Source organism: Tyto alba, unplaced genomic scaffold (genome assembly GCF_018691265.1).
Source record: "Tyto alba isolate M040663 unplaced genomic scaffold, T.alba_DEE_v4.0 Super-Scaffold_1, whole genome shotgun sequence".
NCBI lineage: Eukaryota > Metazoa > Chordata > Aves > Strigiformes > Tytonidae > Tyto > Tyto alba.
The window spans coordinates 31,334,633-31,356,540 of NW_024881261.1; the positions used below are offsets into that span (position 1 = coordinate 31,334,633).

At 37.5% G+C, this 21,908-nt stretch overlaps 2 protein-coding genes across 2 annotated transcripts in view; one reads left to right on the forward strand and one right to left on the reverse strand.

The window, feature by feature from the left end:
• The window catches only part of LOC122154850 (translation initiation factor IF-2-like), an 81,101-nt gene that overhangs the window by 13,008 nt on the left and 46,185 nt on the right, over window positions 1–21,908 (forward strand). The gene's annotated exons all lie outside the window — the stretch shown is intronic.
• Window positions 905–21,908, reverse strand: part of OPN4 (opsin 4) — a 28,991-nt gene continuing 7,987 nt past the window's right edge. The window contains exons 2-10 of the mRNA XM_032994120.2: window positions 21,437–21,579; window positions 19,397–19,530; window positions 18,040–18,243; window positions 16,063–16,234; window positions 15,033–15,197; window positions 11,623–11,730; window positions 10,365–10,488; window positions 6,485–6,553; window positions 905–5,159 (exon numbers count right to left, since the gene is read on the reverse strand). Coding sequence (XP_032850011.2) covers window positions 4,968–5,159; window positions 6,485–6,553; window positions 10,365–10,488; window positions 11,623–11,730; window positions 15,033–15,197; window positions 16,063–16,234; window positions 18,040–18,243; window positions 19,397–19,530; window positions 21,437–21,579 — 1,311 coding nt within the window. The 3' untranslated portion in view covers window positions 905–4,967. The remainder of the gene's footprint in view (window positions 5,160–6,484; window positions 6,554–10,364; window positions 10,489–11,622; window positions 11,731–15,032; window positions 15,198–16,062; window positions 16,235–18,039; window positions 18,244–19,396; window positions 19,531–21,436; window positions 21,580–21,908) is intronic.

Below are 21,908 nucleotides of genomic sequence, written 5' to 3' on the forward strand. Positions count from 1 at the left end.
TTAAGCTGTAATATTAGAAAATTACATACACCATAAAAGAAAACACCAAACAGTGATGGACTAAGAGGCGCATGACGAGCTTTACTTTCAGGTTATGTCTGTGTTTGTCTGCTGAGACAGTTTAAACTGAGCTGCAGCTCACTCTGCTCTACAGCGTACCTAAGGCTTGACTCGGCCTGATAAAGTTAAAAAGGGTGTTTCTTCAAATTCTACTTATCTTTCAAGTTACAGTCATCATCAGAAGGCCTACTTAGGCCAGTTTTGCTGTGAATTTCTGTGCTTGAGTCATAGATCTTATGGATTATGACTGAGTATGTGTTGCAGTAGCCCAAGTGAAAGTGGGTCTTAAAAAGGTTCTCCCACATAAAGTCTCCTTGGCAAGGAGACTTGGTTAAAATTTGTTAAAGTTTTGGTGAAAGTAATCAAAAAAGTCTTTGGTACTACATCTGCAGCAATACTACTGTTTGTGTAAGTTTAAATATTAAAAAAAAACAAAATAAAACCAACCCAGAAGGATAGGAAGGAAAAAAATCACTGTAAAGACGGATGAATCCTTTTCCCTTCTTCCCAGCCACTGGTCCTACCATTTACCCCCATTTTCAGGTGAACCTTAATCTTGAGAGCCAATTTAATTGCCAGAAAGGTCTTGTAGGTAATATGCAAACCAACCACCGTGAGTCCAGCTTTGTAGCCTAATACCACAAGATCCTGACATTTCTATACACAGCGAGGTGGTATCAGTGTTTGGAAAATGTATTAGCATTTTCCTCCACTGTCATGACTCTTGCAGCATTTGCTTTGCTCTGTGATCCAGGTACATAGAATTCCTGTGCTGTCTCTAGCAGAACCCTGCTGCTGCCAGGACTGCTGTAACTGAAAGAAGTATCTTCGTACCAAAAAAAAATCTTCTTACTAATGTTTGTGCTTTGTATTAGACTGATAAGGCTAGATTTGCTCTAGAGAAGCTTTTCTGGCTTTATTAAGCTTACACTGATGATCTACTCAGTCTACTATCCTTAGAAGTTATGTAAATAGGGCAACCTAAATCTTGACAACTGAACTTTTAATGAGTTTGAAAAATCAGCATTTAGGTTATAAATTTGATGGGGTAAGAAAGGTATAGTAGTCTTTTTGTTCTACAGGAAACGTTTAGTGTATGAGATTGTGGCCCATGTCTAGGGTTGCTAGGAAATACAGTACTATTCATTTATTTCTTTATTTTAATACTGATTTTATATAAACCTATTTATGGGACTCTTCACATTCCTGTGACATTAACTGCAAGGCTACAAGCACAAGTGTTTGAAGTGTGATAACAGTTGCTCAGCCAGTGAAATACCAGTCTGATGCTAACATTGCTTTGCGTATAAGGACCCTGTCTCAATAGAGCCCTGTGGAAATAGTGGCTTCAGAAGCACAGACAGACAGATGCCCTGTCAGTTACTGAGATGGTAGTATCTTTCACTGAGAGATCAGAGAAAGAGGGCCATGTTGCAGCACTTCTTGGAATGGCCTAAGTAAAAAATTATGCCAGTCACACTGAGAAAACATGAACACATGTGACTTACCCATGTTGTGTCCTAAAGAGCTTTAGAAACACCCAAGAAGCATTGGATGTGCCTTTGTTTTTTTCTGAATGTCAAGCATGCTGTTGGTTTTGCATATGACTTCAAGAGAAATTGCTACTATGTCTTACCTGAGAATGTGTGAAACTTTACTCAATGTCACATGCTACAATGACACTTTTTAGTCAAGCGGCGGATGCAAAACGGTTTCCAAAATGAGATGGTAACCTGCAAAACACAGGGACTAAGATCCCTGGCAATATGTGAAAATTTGAAAAATTGACAAATTCTGACTGCTGCCTTATGCAGTACTTCAATCCTGAATTGCGACAGCCTTTGATTACACTGGCTCTTGGCACCTTCTTTGCAGGACCACCAGTAGTGACCAGTTGCTCAGCAGTTTTGCAGAATTGCTTGAATGGTCAGACCAAACATTTTCACTTGTGACGCAAGTCTGAATTTGAGCTTGAGCCTGTAGAGGTGAAGAGTTTGTCTGTTAACTCACAACACTGCTTGCTATTGTCTTTGCCAGCAGGCTGCTCTATAAACAGCTGCTGTACTACAAAAGGCCAAAGGGAAGTGCCTCAATTTTGCCCTAGTTCTTTCACACCTCCAAGTCACTGGAACATACCCAGGTGCATGGAAAACTGCAGTCGGTCTCTTCGGTGCAGAACAGGCTGTACAGTTGACTTTAACTGGAACATGAATCATCTCAGTCCTAAATTATTTTAATCTAATCAGTCATCTGCGTTAAAGGGTGTAAAGAGCCAGCAAAGCGGAAAGAATGGCTGCCAAGTAGAAAATACAGGACACAAATAAAGCTGCTAAGATGAGATGAAATATGAACTAATAATGATTTATTCCAAATGCCACAGGGGTTACAGTGTGAATCACTTGGAGATATATTCAGGTGAAATGAATTTTGTAGGCTTTCCCCGGGATGACTTTTATAGTCTCAGTAGAGATTAAGGGAATGCAAAGCTGTTAGTTACACAGGGAGTACACACAAGAGTTTTGAAGTGGTACCAAACAAATTCTCCCTAATTAATATATGCTTTTCAAGCCTCTTGTAAGTAGATGAGCACAAACAGCTGTAGCTCTTTTTATAGATACAAACTAATCTCTAGTACATGTTGGTGTTGAAGGATATAAAGAACAACGTGCTGTGGATTTGTAAAGCTTTTCTAGCCATGGAAGTATTCTTTTTATACACTCTAAAAGTGGAAGGGAATGCAGAAATGTGCAGAGTATAGTCTTCAAGAATACTACTTGGGAACAAAATCATGACAGGAGCAAATGGTCTCGCTCTTACTGACACATACCATGCACTTCTTATTAACACATGAAATAGCAGCATGGGTGAGTTTTGACCTATATTCTGGACAAGTTCAGCCTTTTGTGACCCATGTGAAATGGGCAGCATTCACTAGCATTTCGTCCCAGTTTTCACTAGTGTGAATGACCTTCATGACAAAGGATGGGAAGAATTATATGCTTCATGTTTTTAAATAATTTTAAAAGCCAAAGGAATAAGTCATAATACAATTCCTTTAGACTTGATGAATGTCTTTTAACATACTTCCTGTTTGAAGGTATGTTTTCTCTCTTCTTTTTCCTTATTGCTAGCTGTATATATTAGCAGTTTAATATTGTCCTCTGCCTGGAGACAATATCCGGTTGTGGTAGGTGAAGGGAGGAACTGTAATAGCTCCTTTCCATCTCTAATGCCTACAATTTTATTTACATAAAGCATCTTGGATTTTGATCAGTTTGTTTCTTTTGGCAGTTTATTAGCAGGCTGAATGACTCACTTCTTCATGATCTAATATTTGGCTGCTGCAGACGTCACTATCAACTCCATTTTTAGTTTTAATAACTTTCATGTTAATAAACCTCAGTTTGAACTCAGTTCCCAAAAGTTTGCTTCAAAACAATGCCCCAAATCTCCTGGAACCCGTTGATTACTTTTTTCCCCTCAGAGGAATAAGCTGGTTACATTTTTATTGATTTTATGGCTTTTTTCTGATGTGACATAAGGAGGAACTGATTTACTTAGGATAAAATTACTTGCTGGGTTCCCTCCATTATTGCAACCAAAGGGAGAACTAATAGAGGGCCCATGGGGAAGAACTGTTTCAGTAGCTCTTTGTGCCCTTTGCTTTTAGGCTCAAAAGGTATACATCCCCATTGACTATACCTTATAATTCTTATGATGTAGACTTCTATGGATTGCAAATGAATTTTGTTAATTTATTCTCATATGCCAGAAGGTGCACCAGAGAAAAGTAGAAAATCACTATTTCATAGAACTCTTTTCATTTACTTTCAGGGGAAATAAGTACTATTTCATTGATTTAGTCACTGTGGGAAAAAAACCTCAGCTATAAGAATGCTGCTGTTTGGAGGAGGGAAAAATTAAAATGCTAAAGTGGAGATGATGTGGATTCCACACATCTCGAGAACAACTGTTTTTTGAGAACTAACCTTTGTCCTCCCAAGATTTACTTCAGAAAAGCACATCTAAAGGTAAACCACTTTGAAGTATCAGAAGGCAAATGTATTGACTTACCCATAAGACATTTCAGTACAAACACTGCTTTGAATTCTGCATTCTTCTCATGAAACCTGCTAAAGTAAAGTCAGAAGGAGTTTCCTAATACTTTCCTATAGTTCTGGGGAGGTTAGCTAGGAGTGGGTTAAACTGGTCTCCTAAGCAACTGTTGGAAAAAGAAGCTAAGTGTGGAAAGGACCATAGCCTCATCCTCAGTGTTATTTCCTTCTCTTCCCCTAGAATCACAGAAATTAAGATAAAGATCTGAGACTTCAAATTACTGCTCAACTGCATTGCCTTTCAATTGGATTGTAGAAGAAAATGAGGGAATATGTCATTAATGAGAGAAGGGAGCACTGATTGTGTGGTTAAGTTTTCATTTGGTTTAAGAACTTCACAGTAATGAAGAAATCATCTTCAGGAACTAATGTACATTTTCCCCCAAATCTCTCAGCTTTAGCTCTCTAATAGCTTTGAAGTTAAACTACACTAAGTGAACAAAGGCCGGGTTTTAATCTCATACTTCCCTTTCCTCTCAAGTTAATCCTAGGAGGCCTGTAGGTAAGATCCATGCAGTGGTGGAATTTACCTGAGCAGAATAAAATCCAAGTGAAAGAAATTGTTTCATGAGCTGCATAAAGAAGAAATAATAAAATTGCAGTGTGACTCAGATCAAGAAGTGAACCACTGGAGAGAGTTCAGATGCTGAAAATCTTACTACTCTTGCTTGTCTTGTGCTGTGTCTTTGTATGAGCATTTCACAACAATGTAGGAAGGTATTCTAGATTCAGCTGGTCCATAGTTGTTCCAGAAGTGTTGATGAAGGTGACATTCTGGCTTGCACCACGCACTTAGCTGTTAGAGTTCTTGTTCTGCTTGCGGCTGTTGATCTTAGGGTACAGAAAACCAAAGTTGTATCCAGAAGGCTGCTGTATTCCTTGGACAGTGCTGTGTGTTGTTGTAATGCTGGGTATCTGGGCTGCAGGTGGTCTGTGGTGAGACTTTCCTTTTCTTTGTCCAATATCGTTCAGGCTCTCACCTCTCTAAAGGGTGCAAGGATTTAAAAGAAATGCAAAACACAAACATCTACAAGGAGGTTGCATCATCCATGAAACAGTGGTATATATTTACATAAGCACTTTGCCAATCCCTGTGACTAACTCAAAACCAAACTTAAAGGGTGGAGGAAAAAGTAGATCTGAACATTTTTCTTAATATTTCATTAATAACTTATGAGCAAGAAGCTGTTAAACAGGTTAATTTACTAAAGCACAGAACTTGCATTTGCTACTTAAGAGCTGGTCTACTTTGATGAAAGACCAGGCTAATGACAGCACATTCGACTATGTACAAAAGTGCTGTGAATATGCTCAGACAGTCTATGAATTCAATCAATTAAGGAGTCCCTCCATAAAGAGGGACTGTTTAGGTTCATTGGTGCAAGAGGTGATGCAAAATGTAGTAATAACAGTTTGAAGGGGAAAGCAAACTAAAGAATGACATGAAAACATGAATCGAGGAAAAGATTAATTAGCATTTTTTGACAATAGCAATGTTAGCTGTCACTTGCACAGGACCAAAAAATGAGGGTGTTAGGATGAGGCTAGCAGTAGTTCATAAGGATCACTGCTAAGAATAGATAAATTAAGCTGTTTATATTACATTGGGGTTAATACTGCAAAGATAAAACTGGCTTGGTTTCATCTGACAACTCTTTTCTCTTATTTCCCTGTCTATCAAGAATTAAGGCAAGTTGACTCACTTGTGGCAGATATCAAAAAAGATTTATCAGCATGCCATAGCTTTGTTACATGGCAGAAGAAATAGACAGTAGCGCAGCATCTTACTGAGTAGGTGATATGGCATATTTCAAAAACTTATCTTGATTTCCTCCAAGTTGCATTTTTTAGATGCTTGCTGCTACCCAAAACAGAGAACATTAAATAGTTAAACAGTGTCACTTTGTACAGAAGTACTTGCCACAAGACTATGGCTGTCTCAGAGGTGCAGCCATCTGGCTATCTCACCTTACTGTGTATATATTCATATAAAGATGGAACAAAATTAATGCTTCCGTGCTCCACTAAGGAATTCACAGACCTCATTAGGGGACCTACTGAATTCAATAAAATATTCAAGTTCTTTGAAGAAGTTGGACTTAAGGAGAACCCTGTAGTACATGTGTTCTCCTGCTTAGTTTCAGCAATCATCCACTCCTTGTGGTCACGTTTTCCATATTCTGCTGGGAGTACCGTGTGATTTTTGCATCTCAAAAAATAACTTAATTTGTGCTCAGGTATGAGAATTGTCATTAGTTTTTGTTCCCTTAGTTAGTTAGACCCATGCCAAATATTAAAATAATTCTTACAGTAGGTGTAGCGGGGTACTCTGTGACATTCAATTCCACCATGGATATGTCATCAGCATCTACAGCTGTCTGAAAAATTAACACAGATAAGAAAGACACAAATGGCACATAGGTACGTCACAATATTTTACATACATGAAATGCAAAGTATATAAAAAAAAAAAAGGGGACAGCAGAGGACTGACTGGAAAGTAGTGATATGCTAAAGTCAGTCTCTCACCATATATGTTCATTTGATAGCAAATGGTAAGACAACAGAAAGAATGAGCAAGTCATTTGGACAGTGAAATACAAAAATTAATGAATACACACTTAAAACCAAACACAAGACAACATACCATTCAGAAGCTAAGTTCACTAAAACAGTACCATTGCTTGTCAGAAATGCAACAAAGACAGCTGAATAATAAACCGGGGTGGAAATAAAAAGCTGATTACTTTTACCGCCTCTAAATCATTACGTATTGTGTTAACTCATAAGTTATCCCCATCTTCTTGACAGGAATCTTCATGACTAATTATTGTAAAATGTGCAGATTTGTTAACCTACCAGTTGTCAAAGAATTTAGATACTACGCAGTCTATTACCTTCTCACAAATCCCAGAATCATGGCTCTTCAGTTTATATTTGACTCTTACGTCACTAGTTTGAGTTGTGTCTTTACCCATTTCACAGGAAATCTGTCTGCTAGCAAGTCTGGAGAACATACTGGGGTTATCAGTTTCTGTGTCAGTACCACCCTAAAATGAATACAGCAAAAGCAGTCATTCTAGCATCCTTGGACTTCCATCCAGTTTGGCCCATAAGAATCAGTTTTACCTAGACAGAAACTGTAAAAGGGACAGACATTGTATAAAAGACATTTCACAAAAGTTATGTCATGTGTGACTTCATAAAATCTTTGCTTATAAGAGAGACAAGCAAAACTATCAAGTTTATTGAGTCTAAAATTTGGCTTACTTTTTTTTTTTTTTTTTTTTTTTCTCCACAGGAGGCACTGCAAAATTTCAAACAAATTAGTCTTTTGTTATAGTCTGTTGTTGAAACTTCTCTGATGGGCCTTGTAGCTCTGAGGAGACAGTGTTTCCATAGTAGGAAGAACAGATGTTTGGAGGAATTAGGGCCAAAGTTTCCAAAGTGGCAGAAATAAACAGAAGGAAATGTCTGGGGACTGCAGAGTCAGTGCTGTAGAAATGTTCTGGTTCATGAAGGAGCCTGGATTTGATAAACTTTGTTCCAGTGAATGGAAAGACAAAAAAATAAAAAGACAAAAAAACTCAACCCACCAGAATTTCCTAGTAGTCAAAAATTCTATTCCTTTTCCTTACTCTATCAGCGTTTTCACTACAATGATGAAGAATCACAGAATTCCATAGATTATAATAAAACAATGAAACAGTTAACAGGTTGATGAGCAGCTTATGGCAACCAGCCTATTTTCTGTTTGACAATGTTACCTTGCCTTAAAATGGGGGAACATAACAGTGCAATATACTTCCTTACATTTTTTCATAAGTAATCTATGTGTTTTGGATGTAGCTTCCATCAGATAAGTGTATATAATTGCTTGAAAATACTCAAAGCAATTATTTATACTTTAAATATTTGATACTTTTATTTATTGATACTTTTATAAACTCTCCTCGGGGAAGAAAATAAAAATATTAGATGTAGAAAAACATGAACTTTGATGGAACTGGAGAAATTGGCCTGATGAGTCTGTTACTATTAAGAGAGAATCCCAGTTGGTGATGCTATACTAGAAATTTAATACATAACAGATTGAGTGCTCTAAGGAGGATCAGGATATTTTTTTCTGTGGAACTGTGGAGAAGGATAAGGGGAACACAGAAGGAGAAGAGAAAATTAATTTAATTTGGAACGGTGACAATCAAGATTGTGTCTTCAGAAGCAACTTTCTAACGATTGGAGAAGCAGTGATGAAGACGATTTCCAGAGTGAAGTGTCTCCAGACTGAGATGTGTCATGGAAGATTTTTTAGAAGATCTTAACATAATATCCAGGAGGACAACCTAAACATATGTTTTTGTGCTGAAGCACAAGGTGGGCTAGGCTATTTTCTGGATCCCAACATTTTAAAAAATGTGTACTGGGCTTCCCATTCCATGCATGGAGTCTATTAGCACTTACAGTCCCATTTGATTAAGTTTTAAAATGGAAGCAACTTTATTTTCTGAGCATCTGTTCTGGAGCTTGGCTCCTTTTCATTGCAAAGAACTGACTGGAAATTGTTTCTTTAGGATTTTTCAAGGTGCTGAATATCTTTGCATCCACAGGAGTACAAAGTAATTGCATCATGATAATCTATCAGCTTACTGTTTGATGACCAGCCTTGACATAAAATACATGGCAGCACATGTACTGTCTTTTGCATTGTGAGTGCATGTCTAGACATCTTATAGCTTGATTGAGCCGTATACGGTGCAAAAAACCCCAAAATAAATTATCAGTGAGCATCTAAGCAGTTTTGTTTGTTTTAAACTTGAGCCCTTCTTTCTGCTCTGTACTTCAGCTAAACTGATATTACCTGCTAATAAATCAGAGTATTCTATAGTCAAATCAAGTAGTTAAGGGGAACATATATTCTTGTCAGAAAATCCTGACTCTGTCACTGTTCTGAATAGGATCCAAACTTACTCAAGGCTTATAGAGAATTCCAGACTGAAGCATGCTAATTGGAATTTTTCACTTTGGGTAATTTTCATTATCCATTCCACTGTTTTACCTCAAGTATTTAGAGTTGCTTTCCTGAGCAAGAAGAACTGTTGAATTGTTTGTGTGGTTCCCCTTCCCCAGCACTGATAATAGTACAAGAACATACAGTGTTACTGAAGGAGTCTGTTGGGTTTTTTTAAGAATCAGGATTCACAATCTAAGAGATGCAGTATAAAAATCTTCCTTTTTTTATTATCGAGTTTTAAAACCTTCCTCCTGAGTGGTGGCTACTCACCAGAAGAATTTAATTTTGATTGGACCAAGAAGTCAAAAGAATATAGAGTACAAAGAAATTGAAATGTCACTGTTAAAAACAACTGTCAGAAGTCAGCATTTGGCTGGATTAGATACAGTTATTACCTTCACTATGGAAAAGAGTCACCAAGAAAATTATGGCTTTTGATATATTTGGAAATTCCATTTAAAACAAGTGCAATGAACTAACTAATGTGCTTAGTTAGTTAGTAATGTAACTTTGGGTTGCAAGAGAAAGCCTAAGATGCCAAATATTTGCCCCTTTTTTAGCTCCAGTGCAAAACATTTGGTTTCACTTAGTCTGGCAGTAGCAAGCGGTTGAGGTCTTCTGTGAGAATGATTCTGTAATGTATTGATGGATTTGTCTAAATCTAATGATTAATATATTTCCAAATACATCCCACTTCACTTTCAAAAAACGGTATCAGTTTCATTACAACCTTGTTTTCACTGGAGAATCATTTAGTGACTTTTTTGTGTGTGTCCAGACTCCAAATCTGTCATCAGACAAGTACACAAGTACATCCTAGAAGTTTGATCAGACTTTCGAGGGTGCTCTGACTCTACGCTTCCCTTACTTAACAAAATTCGTGTTGTTCTGTCTTTCCACTTTTCCTTCAGTGTTACCAGCCATCAAGAACACAAAGATAAACATCCTGCTTTTACACTTCTGCCTGCTGTATTTTATTTAGCTTTGTCCCTCTACTTTCTTTGGAGCTCTTGTAATGAGCACCATAATGCATTTAAGCTGAAGAATTTACCACTTTGAAGGACTCGATATGAAAATAAATCACTTCGCAATTAAAAATGGGTGTATGGGAAGTGTCTCCCTTACTGATTCACTGTCAGAGAGAGGAGTTGCCTTTTTCCTTCCTGCAGCCCACTTACCTCGGAAGACTGGCTGGTTACAGTCACTCGTCTGGAGGAGGGGTAGTTACTGAAAGACCGTGAGTCTTTAGGAGAAACTCTCAGCAAGAATCCAAGGCCAGGAACATATGTTGCAATGGCTGTTCTAGTGGATGAGAGGTACAACCAGTCAGATTTTTTCTGTTAGCACAAAAAGTCAGTCATCATAAACAATGCATTTATTCAGAGAGATGAACTAATGCTGCATAGTCTGGAAAACAACTGGGTACAAAAAGAGTTTTCCAGATATCCAATATCTTATATACAATCACCCTGCAAGATCACTTATTCACAGTGTTCTGCAGAACTCAAAATTATTGGTTGGCATGGATAAGGGCATTAAAATATAACTCTTCGAACTGAAGGGAGCTATTAAAATGATTTTTTATCTGCTTTCAACTTAATCAGAGCAAAAATAAAATTCTGTCTCTTTAGATTGAACCTTGCAGAAGTACCACATAATGAATTATTTTAATCTTCCCCTAAGCAGCTATTCTAGCTTCCTCTCACACATCTGTTTAGTGGCTATCTGTAGAGCTGTACAAAATGTGCAGTTATATGACAGTATTTCTTTCCTCATATTCATTGTAAGGAAACTCTTTTGCCTAGCTTTCCTCCTCTTCCCAGACTTTCCCAGTTCATGCCCAGTTCTTCTCTATCCAGTTCCCCAGCAGGTCTTTGGAAGGGGTGGAACAAGTGCATATATATGGATTTGCTGCCATCCGTTAGAGCTCACAGCCTGAATCTGAATTTGTTATGGTGATGGCCCTAGATGTTACAGCTCAGAAGAAATATTATCTAAAATATGAAAGCTTAAACAAGGGTGGGGAGAATGCACAAAAATAGAGAAGACTTACTGAATTGCATCTCTCACTGGCCTGGTTAATTTAACAGCTGTTTGCAACAGACAAATGTCTGCATCTCTCATGATGATAGTTTAAAAATTTGGTTTTTTGAGGTGGGAAGGTCTCTATCTTTAGTCATGTAATCTGTAAGTACTGATCAGTATCCATTAACATCTCATCTCTATCTCCCATCTGCATAGTAATTTGTTCCAAGTACAAATTCCACTGACATTTATATGGCATTGAGAAGTATTCTTCGGGAGGATGAGGCTGTCTTGCAAAGGCAAAATGAGCAGGTGAAGCAGGGTTTAGGTACTGGTTCTAAAAGTGACAAAGTTACTGTGTGATTTTCTTTGCTATATTAAACATGGCGTATCACCAAAGAGTGAACTTACCTGTATTTGGGGTGAGTAATGGCATAAATGATGGGGTTATGAATGACAGAAGCTTTGGCAATCACAGCTGGTATTGAGTTCATGAAGGGTGTTAGGACGTGGGAATACCTAGAGTAATGCAAATGCATTATGTATTTAGTACTGAGTTCTATGTAGTCTATGCAGTTATACACTGACAAGACAATGCTTTATTAGTGCTCCAGAGAGAGTAATAGGAGGAGTTCTGTACCCAATCAGTGAGAGAACAAATTTTGCATCTTTTGCCTGTAAAGGTCAACACCAGCCTAATTACATTTCTGAGAAACATGATTTTCTTGGGGCTTCTCTTGCAGCACTTCACTGCTATGACTCAGGATGGTGGTAATTCCCATGTTGTTTACCCTAGGGATAAAGTCAGCCCTCAATAAGTGAATGTGTATTCTTCAGAGTATCTGTCTGTTCCAAACTCAGCAGATATACTTGCTGAGTAATGTGTCATTAAATAGGTGTGCAGAATGAGGCATTATAGGCAAACATAACTAATAAATCCATTTTCCTATTTAAACTATTTCTTGCCTGATCTGAACTAAAAACTGGACAGGAAGTATTTTTTCTGAACTAAATAGTGAAGAGAAAGTATTTTCAAGTGTCTTATGTTATGCTCATGTGTTGCTGTGACCATGCATATATGCAGATGACGTGACTTTAAAGGATGAAAGAATTATGATTGATGTTAGCTGCCATGCTGCTATCAGCAGGTTGATTTTTGAAGATAGATAGAAGTAGCCCATAAGTTTGCAGTCAGAAGAAAGTCAATAGAACAGCTCAGACAAAAATAACAGTAACATTTCATAAACAGTTGCTACCAGACAAATTCTCCATAGATCTGCTTAGAGGCTATGAAGACTTCTTCCTGCATTGATAGAAAGAGTTCTAAGTGAAATGGCCCAGTAAGTCAGTCTTTCCTTCCAAGGAAAACATCCTTTCTTTATCACTGCACTTCTTCCTGAGAAGACTGTCTAAGCTCCATCTTTTAATTAGCCTTGTATTCCTGTAATATTATGGGAGAAAACAGGTTTTCCTCTCAAGACTCTCTCAGAAGAAGGTCTCTCATGAATGCTGCAAACAAACAATGAAGAGAATTGCATAAGTAGGTGGCAGCTCATCTTCCTGGTGAAGAAAATTTTCATCTTACTATGGGAATATTTATGCTCCGTGATGAGGTGGAAATGGTTTGCCAATGGTAATACAGGAATCATTTTGTCAGCTGCCTGGATGTTGAGATGCCATTTCACCTCTAATTTAAGGCTTTTCTCTGATAAGCATATTCTCCATATACAATTTTTAATATGGCTTCTCCTAAAGATACTTTTAAAGCATTGGTTAGAGGTGTAATTCTTCACAGATTTCTAGAGAATGCACAACAATATGACCTTGCTGTAATGGAGCTTTTGACCCTGAAATGAGAGATGCTTTGGTAAGACTGATGGAGAGTTTAACTAACAGAAACAGTGACAAAGGCTTTTGTTTAAGCTAACCATTCCCAGAACATACAACCTGTAGGCTAACAGTATTACTGAGCATGACTGTGCTAGCTCAGTATTCCCCATCCAAAATATTTTCTAAAGGAATTAAGGTTCTTCCTTCCTTTTGTGTATGTTGTTACTCTGTCAGATGAGTTGTCTTTAGTCCAAGACTATAGCCACAAACTCCATGTCTGCTTCCCATACGTGGCAAGCAGTGATTTTATCTGAGTTTGTTGTAATAAAAGTCCACAGAAGGCCTCCAGGCTTGGACTATTAGTCTCTGAAACACCCCAGAAGGATCGCCCAAAAGGCATAGTTAAGAAATGGAAAAAAGTTGAATAAAGCTGTGTTGCTCATCAGATGTCTTCATGAGCAAAATTTGCAAATGCTCGATTGTCACATACTGTAGAGTTATAAAATTGTCCATTTGTTCAGATTTTTGTCAGTGTAAGACATGGGCTAGAAGTCATGTTCAGCAGGCACTTGATCATCCTAAGGTAGATGCTGAGTCATATGGGACAGCCTGACAGTTCTACATAACTAAAATTGTTAACTTAAAGCATCTCCCTTTTTTTTTTTTTTTTTTTTTTTTTTTTTTTGAGGTATCTTAAAGCGCATAGTGCTGCAAGGTAGCTGTGCTGCATTTCTTTGTCCTCTTGTTCTTTCTCTGTCTCTAGCTGGTCACATATCACCAGTGGTGGGTGCCCAGCACCTATCTCCCCCTGTGATAGGAAGTGGGACACTGGGACACATCCTGAGGATTCACATTTCTCAGTGAGGAATGTGTTTACTTTCATGGAGAAAATGTTTGCTGCTTCTTGGAATTGCCCCTCTCAATACAAAAGGAGAGAATCCTCTTAGCATTTTTTCTTCTTAAGCATAAGTTTTTAGAAGTGCTATGTTTAAGAAGTTGCTTTCCTAAGCTATGTTTGAGAAGAGGCCTTGCAGTGGCCTCTTCCTTAGGTATGTGACAAAAATCACCTCTGCCTCCCAAAATGCTCCACCATAAGTAGATTTATCCTGTGTGTCAATTTTAGGAAAATCTACTTTTATTTTTGATTTGAAAAATACAAAGAGAAGTGTTTTGTACTATCATAAGAGTCTTCCATTTGAGGATTTGCAGATGACAAGACTTTCTAAAGTAGATAGTCACACTCACTTTACAAAGGCTAAACTGAAGTGCAGGAAAATTCACATGTTAACATGGGAGAAATATCCATGATTAGAGCCAAGACATCCCGACTCCCATTTGGTTATTTGTACCTGGGTTGTATCAACTATAGTCTGCTGTCAAGCTGTGTACAGATATTGTATTAATAGTGTGCTTTTATTTAAATTACTGTATAAAATGCTGACAATTAAACAGATGAATAGCACGCTTAAATGATTTATATTTACAAACTTTTGTATCCAGCATCAAAAAGCTCCCTAGTGCAAGTATGTACTAATTTTGAACTTGATTATACATGTAAAGCATTTCAGCAGTTTGATGTAGCACAAGAAAATGAATAGACTTTTTAAGTAAAAGAAATGAAGAAAGAAGAGAGAATCAACCCCTGGGTAGATCTTTTTGGGCCCCTTATTTATCATTTTGGTGCCAAATAAAGTTCAGATACTTCAATTGTGCTAGCACAGAGAAACTGCATTCAGAAATCATCAGCACAGTAACAGTACATTGCCAGTGATAACCTTCCTGTTTTCTTTTTTTCTTTTTTAAAGTCAAACTAAGAAAAAAATCACAGTCAGCATATGCCTCATTTTTAAATGTTACTGCTAAATATGTGAGTGTTTTGGATGCAGTTCAGATATTAAACTTGACAAGTAGCTTTGACTTTCATCTGTCTTTTACAATTTCACACCTTTTGCTGTCACTGAATATTCATTTGCTGATACATTCATAATTACCCAGCAAAAGCTACGAGAGCAACAACAGAGTATGGTGACCAGGAAATGACATAAAGCAAGATGACAATCAGTGTAATTTTGGCCATCTTCCACTCATTTTTCATCCTCCGATACTGTTTCTGGAACTCTTTATTTCCACGTCTGCATCCAAATATCTGAATAGACCTATGGGAAATAAACGTACAACAGTAAAAAAAGGTAGTAGGGAATTGAGCAAATACCTTCATAAAATGGGGCAACAATTACTCTTGTGCTCATTTATGCTAAAAGCCATGCACTTTTAATGTGTGTTAATGTATGTATGTGACTGGTCCTTCACAATTCAGTGCAATTCTGTTGCACTAATCAATGGCAAAATTCACATGTGCTTCAGTGAAAAAGGTAGTCCTGTACCAGAGGATTTTCCACATAAATCAGGTATTCAAGCCAATTGAACAATGCTACATTAAGTATTGTTAGAGAAGCCTTTGCTTCCCTAAGTCCAGCTTGGCTAGTTTGCTGTCACTTTGTACTTCTGAGCTATGTGACTAGGTATGCTGATATCTACAGGACAGATATCTACAGATTACAAATGTAGTGGCAGACATTGGCCTTTATTTTTACAACAGTTTTTGTTTCATAGGCCTGTGATTAAATGTTTTACCTCTCTTTCACCCTTTGTCAAACATGTTCAATTACATTTATTTTTCTGTGGAATAGTTGTTGATACACTATTGTTAGGTGTCTCTGATGTCCCTTTAGTACTTTTGGTTGGTTAATTTCTCTAGTCCTTTCTCATCCTTCAGATTTCTATTGCTGCTACTCATAGCCTTTTCTGCACCATTAGAGCAGCTCTGTCTTAAATTCAGGAATGGCACTTCTAAGCATCATACTTCTTACCAAGTTGACTGTTGACAGAATTTCATGTCTCAGTCGTGCGTACAAATTAAAAATGAAGAACTTCCCAATTTTCTTATGTTGGTCTTTGTTTTAAGAAAATAAGCAGTCACTTAAATAGAAGGATAAAAACTTAAGACTGTTGGCTACTTACTTGTTGGCCTTCTTGATAGCGTCAAATATAAAGACATAGCTGTATATGATAGCAAGCAAAGGAATGAAAAAGACGAAGCAGAAAAGCAGCATCGTGTAGGCGCGGACTGATGGTGTGAAAGTCATGTAGTCCCAGGAACAGGAAGTCAGCAGACCCTCGGGAACATACGCACCTAGAAAGACAAAAGAAGGCATAAGCCATGAACTGATTCTTATTCTGAGTGCAGAAGTTAGAGGAAGATACTCTGAATAACACTAGATTTAGTCCTATTCACTTAAAGGGAAAAAAAGTTTAAAAGGATATGTGATTCTTTGTTTAAAGCACCTCTTTTTATTTTCTTTCACTCTGTTGCCCTATTGTACTGACGCTTAGCAGTCTAAGGCTTCAGATTGGAAAACGGAATAATTTTGTTTCAGTTCTTGAATATTGTTTACAGCTCAACATAGTCAAAGGGCATCTCTCCAAATATTTCAGTGGGTCTTGGATCAGACCCATATTGGTTTTAAATATCTCCTTTTCCTGTCAAATTGCTGTCTTCCCAAAGGGTGAAATGAAACTGATTGCTATAGCTCCCACTTTTTTAAGCTTGTGCAGATAAGAAAAATTTACTGTGCAAAGGAGAAAGATTTATTGTGCAGATCAAATTAATTTTGGCATGAAGTAAAGTTGAGTACAAGTTAAAAGAATTCATAAATACGTAATATTCTGCCTGAAATAAAATGTAATGTCCTTGAATGAACTGTGTCAAACTGTTAAGTAAAGAAATTGTCAGCAACAATATCTTTTTACATTTTTATTTTCATTTTCACTGTTTACAGTGAGATTTTCTGTTGAACTCTTAAAAATACTCTATCAGATGTGCTCAGATGCATCTAATTACTGTATGAGAGTTAGTACTGTGGGTACTATTAGATTCTATTTACAGGATAACAAAACCCCTCAAGCAATTTTTCTACCTTCTCCAATTAAGAATCTGGAATCTAGGACTATATTGTCATTTTGTTGTTCTAACAGCTCCTCATTCAACCACAGGCTGCTTCTCCCAATACTGCAGTTTGCCTGTTTAATCAGGCTTCATGTTTATGAGGGATCAGAATGACAATAACAAGACAATAACAAAAACCTGCTGAAATTCTGCTCAGAAACTGAGTTGGTTGCAACATTCTTTGGGAAAATCAATCATTGCTGTGTTCTCACCTCAGCTGAGCTGACCAATTCTCTTCTGGAATTAGGAAGCACAATAATGGGCCGGGATTTTGAATGATGAGTTCATTCTAACTTACTGTCTGAAGCTGATGACTCATTGGAAATAAATTTACGATAGTGAGACAGATTCAAGTGAGGAAGAATAACAGAAACTCTCTTTGTTACAAGTTCCAAGGAACATGATGCCATATGTGTGTTCCAGTTTGAAGGTATTAGTGAAGATACCAATGGCTGAATGGAGAATGTGACCAGCACCTAGTGCAATTTGCCCATCTGGAACACAGTCAAGACTTACTGAAGATGTACTTGCACAAAATACTCAGACTGTATTCCTCTTTTATGTGAATAAAGAAATTTAGATTGACACTACTATCTTACATAACACCTTTGGGGAGGAAAAAAGTAATCAGAAAAACCACAAAGACATTTATTTCACTCTTACATTGTTGAATTTTATTCAACAGAGGTAGGTATGGGATAATAGATGGGTGCATCCTTCATAAATTTTGGCCTTTATTTGATCTACTGTTCTTTATTAAGTAATGAGCTTAAGGAAAAGCACCATTGTCATAAAATATGCTGTAATACACACTGGATTTTTTTTTCTTTTGGTTACAGATCTTTAGTTTTGAGATATATTTTATCAGTTTTCTTCAAACTGATTTATTCACGCCTAATATGCAAGCCATTAATTCAACCCTCTTCTATGTCTGTAACCAGTCTTTAATCCAATGCTATGTGGGAAAAAAACTTTTATTCCATTTCACTTACTCCATCCAAAGAAGGGCGGGAGGCTCCAAGCCAAAGAGTACAGCCAGACTCCTACCAGGATTATTAGGGCCTTCTTCTTAGACGTCACTCCAACAGAAGCCAGAGGTTTTGTGATGACAAAATATCTGTCCAAGGCAATCACCATCAAAGTAATCATAGATGTAATGCCAAAAAGAGCTCCGCAGAAGGCATACAGCTCACAGCCTTTCAATGAAGATGACAGAAGTAGCAGTGAAATTAATCTACCCATGCTAATTAATTTCTGGGAGAGTTCAAGTCTGTGTTTCTTGTGAACTAATGTCTTCTGGAATTTATAAAGCAATGGAACTTCAGTTTTCCTGCAGTTGTAATGCTATTTCAAAGCTGCTGTCTTGCTAATTACATTATCCATGGAGATAAACTTCAAAGATTTTGTTTGCTTGAATTGCTAGAGACAGCGATACTTAACATATTTTCACTCATTGATTTCTGATGTTTCTAGTGGGATCATTTCATCAGTCCACGAATATCTTGTTTAACTCGTTTTACTGTAGCTCCTGTAGAAACCGCTGTTTTGCTTAACAATGGGTTATAGCTATTTCGATATCATGGAACCATTTATATCTCAAGGTCAGCATAACTGAAGTAAATATGCAGACTATAAATATATTAATGAGTGATTTGAATTATTCAAACAACCTAATGATTAAAAGCAGGCATTTGTTTTGGTTTGTTTTTTGTTTTTGTTTGTTTGTTTGTTTGTTTGTTTGTTTGTTTGTTTGTTTGTTTGTTTGTTTGTTTGTTTTAACATGTGTTTGATTGAACACTTCCTGGAACTAAAAAAATGTGCTTTTGGTCATCAGTGATCAAAATAGCAACATTATTTCTCTGACCTTCCTCTGTCAATTCCTGTTCAAGAGGCAAAGATTAGTCTTCCTCTTACTACAGTTATATAGGAAGAATGAAAGCACCTTAATTTCACGTTTTCTTACTGCACAGGAAATGTTCAGTTAATATATCTGTTGCGAAAACTCACTTTTGCGAGGCTTTTAAGCTGGTGTGTTGAGGAATGGTGCTTCTTTCTCATAGAACTCTGCCAGTAACTAAGTTATGAGATCATTGGGAAAGAACGCTGGCAAGAAGACTAGTCCTGTGGCTTACGTTGCCAATGTCACCTTTGTATCTATCTCATGTATGTAACTTTCCTCTAATTTGGACATAGACAAAAATGTTCAAAGAAATATGCGTGTCAACTTTGAAATGATGTTAAGAAATATTCTTAACATTGCAAGGGTACCTGAGGATAAGGAAATAGTAAATTAACTGCCACTATGGTAAAAACATACTTAGTAATATCTTAGAAAGAATATATACAAACCTTTCTCACCAAAAATCCAGCGTTTGTGGAGGCTGTTGGTGAAAAAAACTGGAGACTGCGTAATGGACATCAGGAAGTCACTAATAGCTAGATTGATGATGAGTATGTTGGCTGGAGTCTGAAGGCTCCTACTCCTACAGAGATCAGAAGGAATGTTGCTAAACACTGCTGCACTGTTAATTATGTTGTTACTCTTTCCTGTGAGCCTTGGCAGCTTCACAGATATCAAGGCACACTACACAGCAAGCTAGAGCAGAGTGCTTATTTCCCTCATGAGAGAACATAAGCAAGGCTCAGTTTTACACCCTTATACTCCTGTGCACTTTAGAAGAGTGTTTTGATAACCAGCTCAATGATGGGGGTAAAACATATTGTTCTTTAAATATTCTGACCCAGTGCACTGCATGTCCATGATTAACAGGAAATTAAAGTTGATGTACTCTATGGGTTTCTGGATCTGGGTCGTGTTAAGCAGGGGGAGGGGAGCACATTTTCCACTGCTGATAAGATCAACATTGACTTCCAAATACAGGGATTAAGCAAACTCACTATGTACCACATCAAGCATTTTGTTTTACATCATACATTCTTCTGTATGACACTCATTTCACTGGCTCAGACGCTGACTTTAAAGAGAGCAACAGACAGCCTTCAGTGTATCCTGGCTGTACATGTTATTTGTACTATTGTAGGACACTGTTTTAAAGGGTGCACATAAAATCTCAACTGAGAGCTCCTCAGTTTGGGGCTCTGTGTAACTTTTTAGCTCCTATCTCAAATTTTCAGTCTTGGACACAGTTGAAAAATACCAGAAATAAATGATGGATTCTTTGCACTGATCCAGAATTAATCACTAGGACTGCTATCCCTTATCTGTCAACTTAGGAGCAAGGAGATATTATTATTAGATGTTTATGGGCCGCTTGTATTTGTTCAGTAGTCTGCAAAGTTACTGAACACATTTCCATTTCAGGCAGCTTTACATGAGACTGCTTTGTAGGCATCTGATGTGTTCTCTGAGCTTCTGATGTACTTGTTACTTTACTATCATAACATCTTCATGTTATGTCTTCATAACATCTTCAAATGAAAGCAAGCTGTGTCCTCCAGTGGAACTACAACTGCCATGACTGGATTTCCTGTACAGGACCAGCCAAAGAGCTAAGCTAGCTCAGGTACTTCATCCTCACATACCTGGTCTGCACACCGACACCTTTGCTGTTCTTAAGGCCATGACATTCACACTTAAGTGTTGCTATCTACTCTAAATGCACATACTGAAACCTACCATTTAATGCGCCGCATAAGTACAGGCTCGAGACACAGACTACTTTCGTCCACACTCCAGTGATTTAATTTAACACAACCAAATTATCATATAAATGCTATTATTTTGGTTTATTACATTAGTGCCTAAAGACCAATCATGAAGTAGAAGCTCACTGGCCTAGATGGCATGCCAGTGCTCTGCCCCAGTGTGACAAAACAGAAACAGGATGAGTGAACAGGAATGGTGAAAATATCACATGGCTGTCAGAGATCTGATTTCCTTCAAATACAAAAGTTGGAACGTGTCTTTAGTTAAAAGGAAGTAAACCAAGTGTTAAAAAATGTGAAATCAAGAGCCATGGCCAGTAAGGAACAGAGGGAAAAAGTAACTGAGTAGTAAGGAGCAGGTGGAAGGAAACAGGGAAGATATGTGGGAGACACAGGTGCAAAACAACTCATCAGTCCAGTAGAAAAAAATTCACTGGAAGGTTTCTGCTTTGGCTGCTTTTCTATTGCTTGGCTTATCTGGGTGATTCTTTGCAATTTTGCTAATAATTTTGCTATGGGTATGGCTATGGTTAATGGGAGGAAGTCATAGGGAAATGGGAGATTGCCACTTTTTTCCTACAGCAATGTTACTTGGTGTATTTCACTATGTCTGCATAGTAGTCTGATAGTATGTATGTCTGTGCTACATTTGCAGATCACAGTCAAGGTACTGTTAAAGTTCATAGATCTGAGTATTTAAAAAAACATGCAAAAGAAAGATACCTGCAGAAAGCATAGATGACCAGGAAATTACCCAGAGTTCCTGTGATTCCCACTATAAGAATGACTATTCCAATTGTATAATGGGCATGGTCTGGGACATCCACGGTAGGAAAGGCACCAGGAACATCTTGCACTGTCATCTTCTGTGGAGTAAACAAGAAGTCATGGGTATATTGTCAGACTTTACTGAATAAGCTGGCATGTACTCCTCTAGAAGAGGAAATGGTCAAGACTGCAAGCAAAAAATGTCAGAATAAGCTAATTGCTGTCCAATTACTTTTACTGTTGATCATCTTCAGAGGATAAATATGCCATCAGCAGTGCAAAGATCAAAGAGCGGTTTATATGTTTACTGTTGATCTTGGTGAAGAAAAGCAATCTATTATTTTCCAAAAGAAAGATAAGGATATAGAGGAGAAAAAGAGAGACAGGAAGGGACCCTTTTAATTGCATCTGACATCAAGTAATGCAG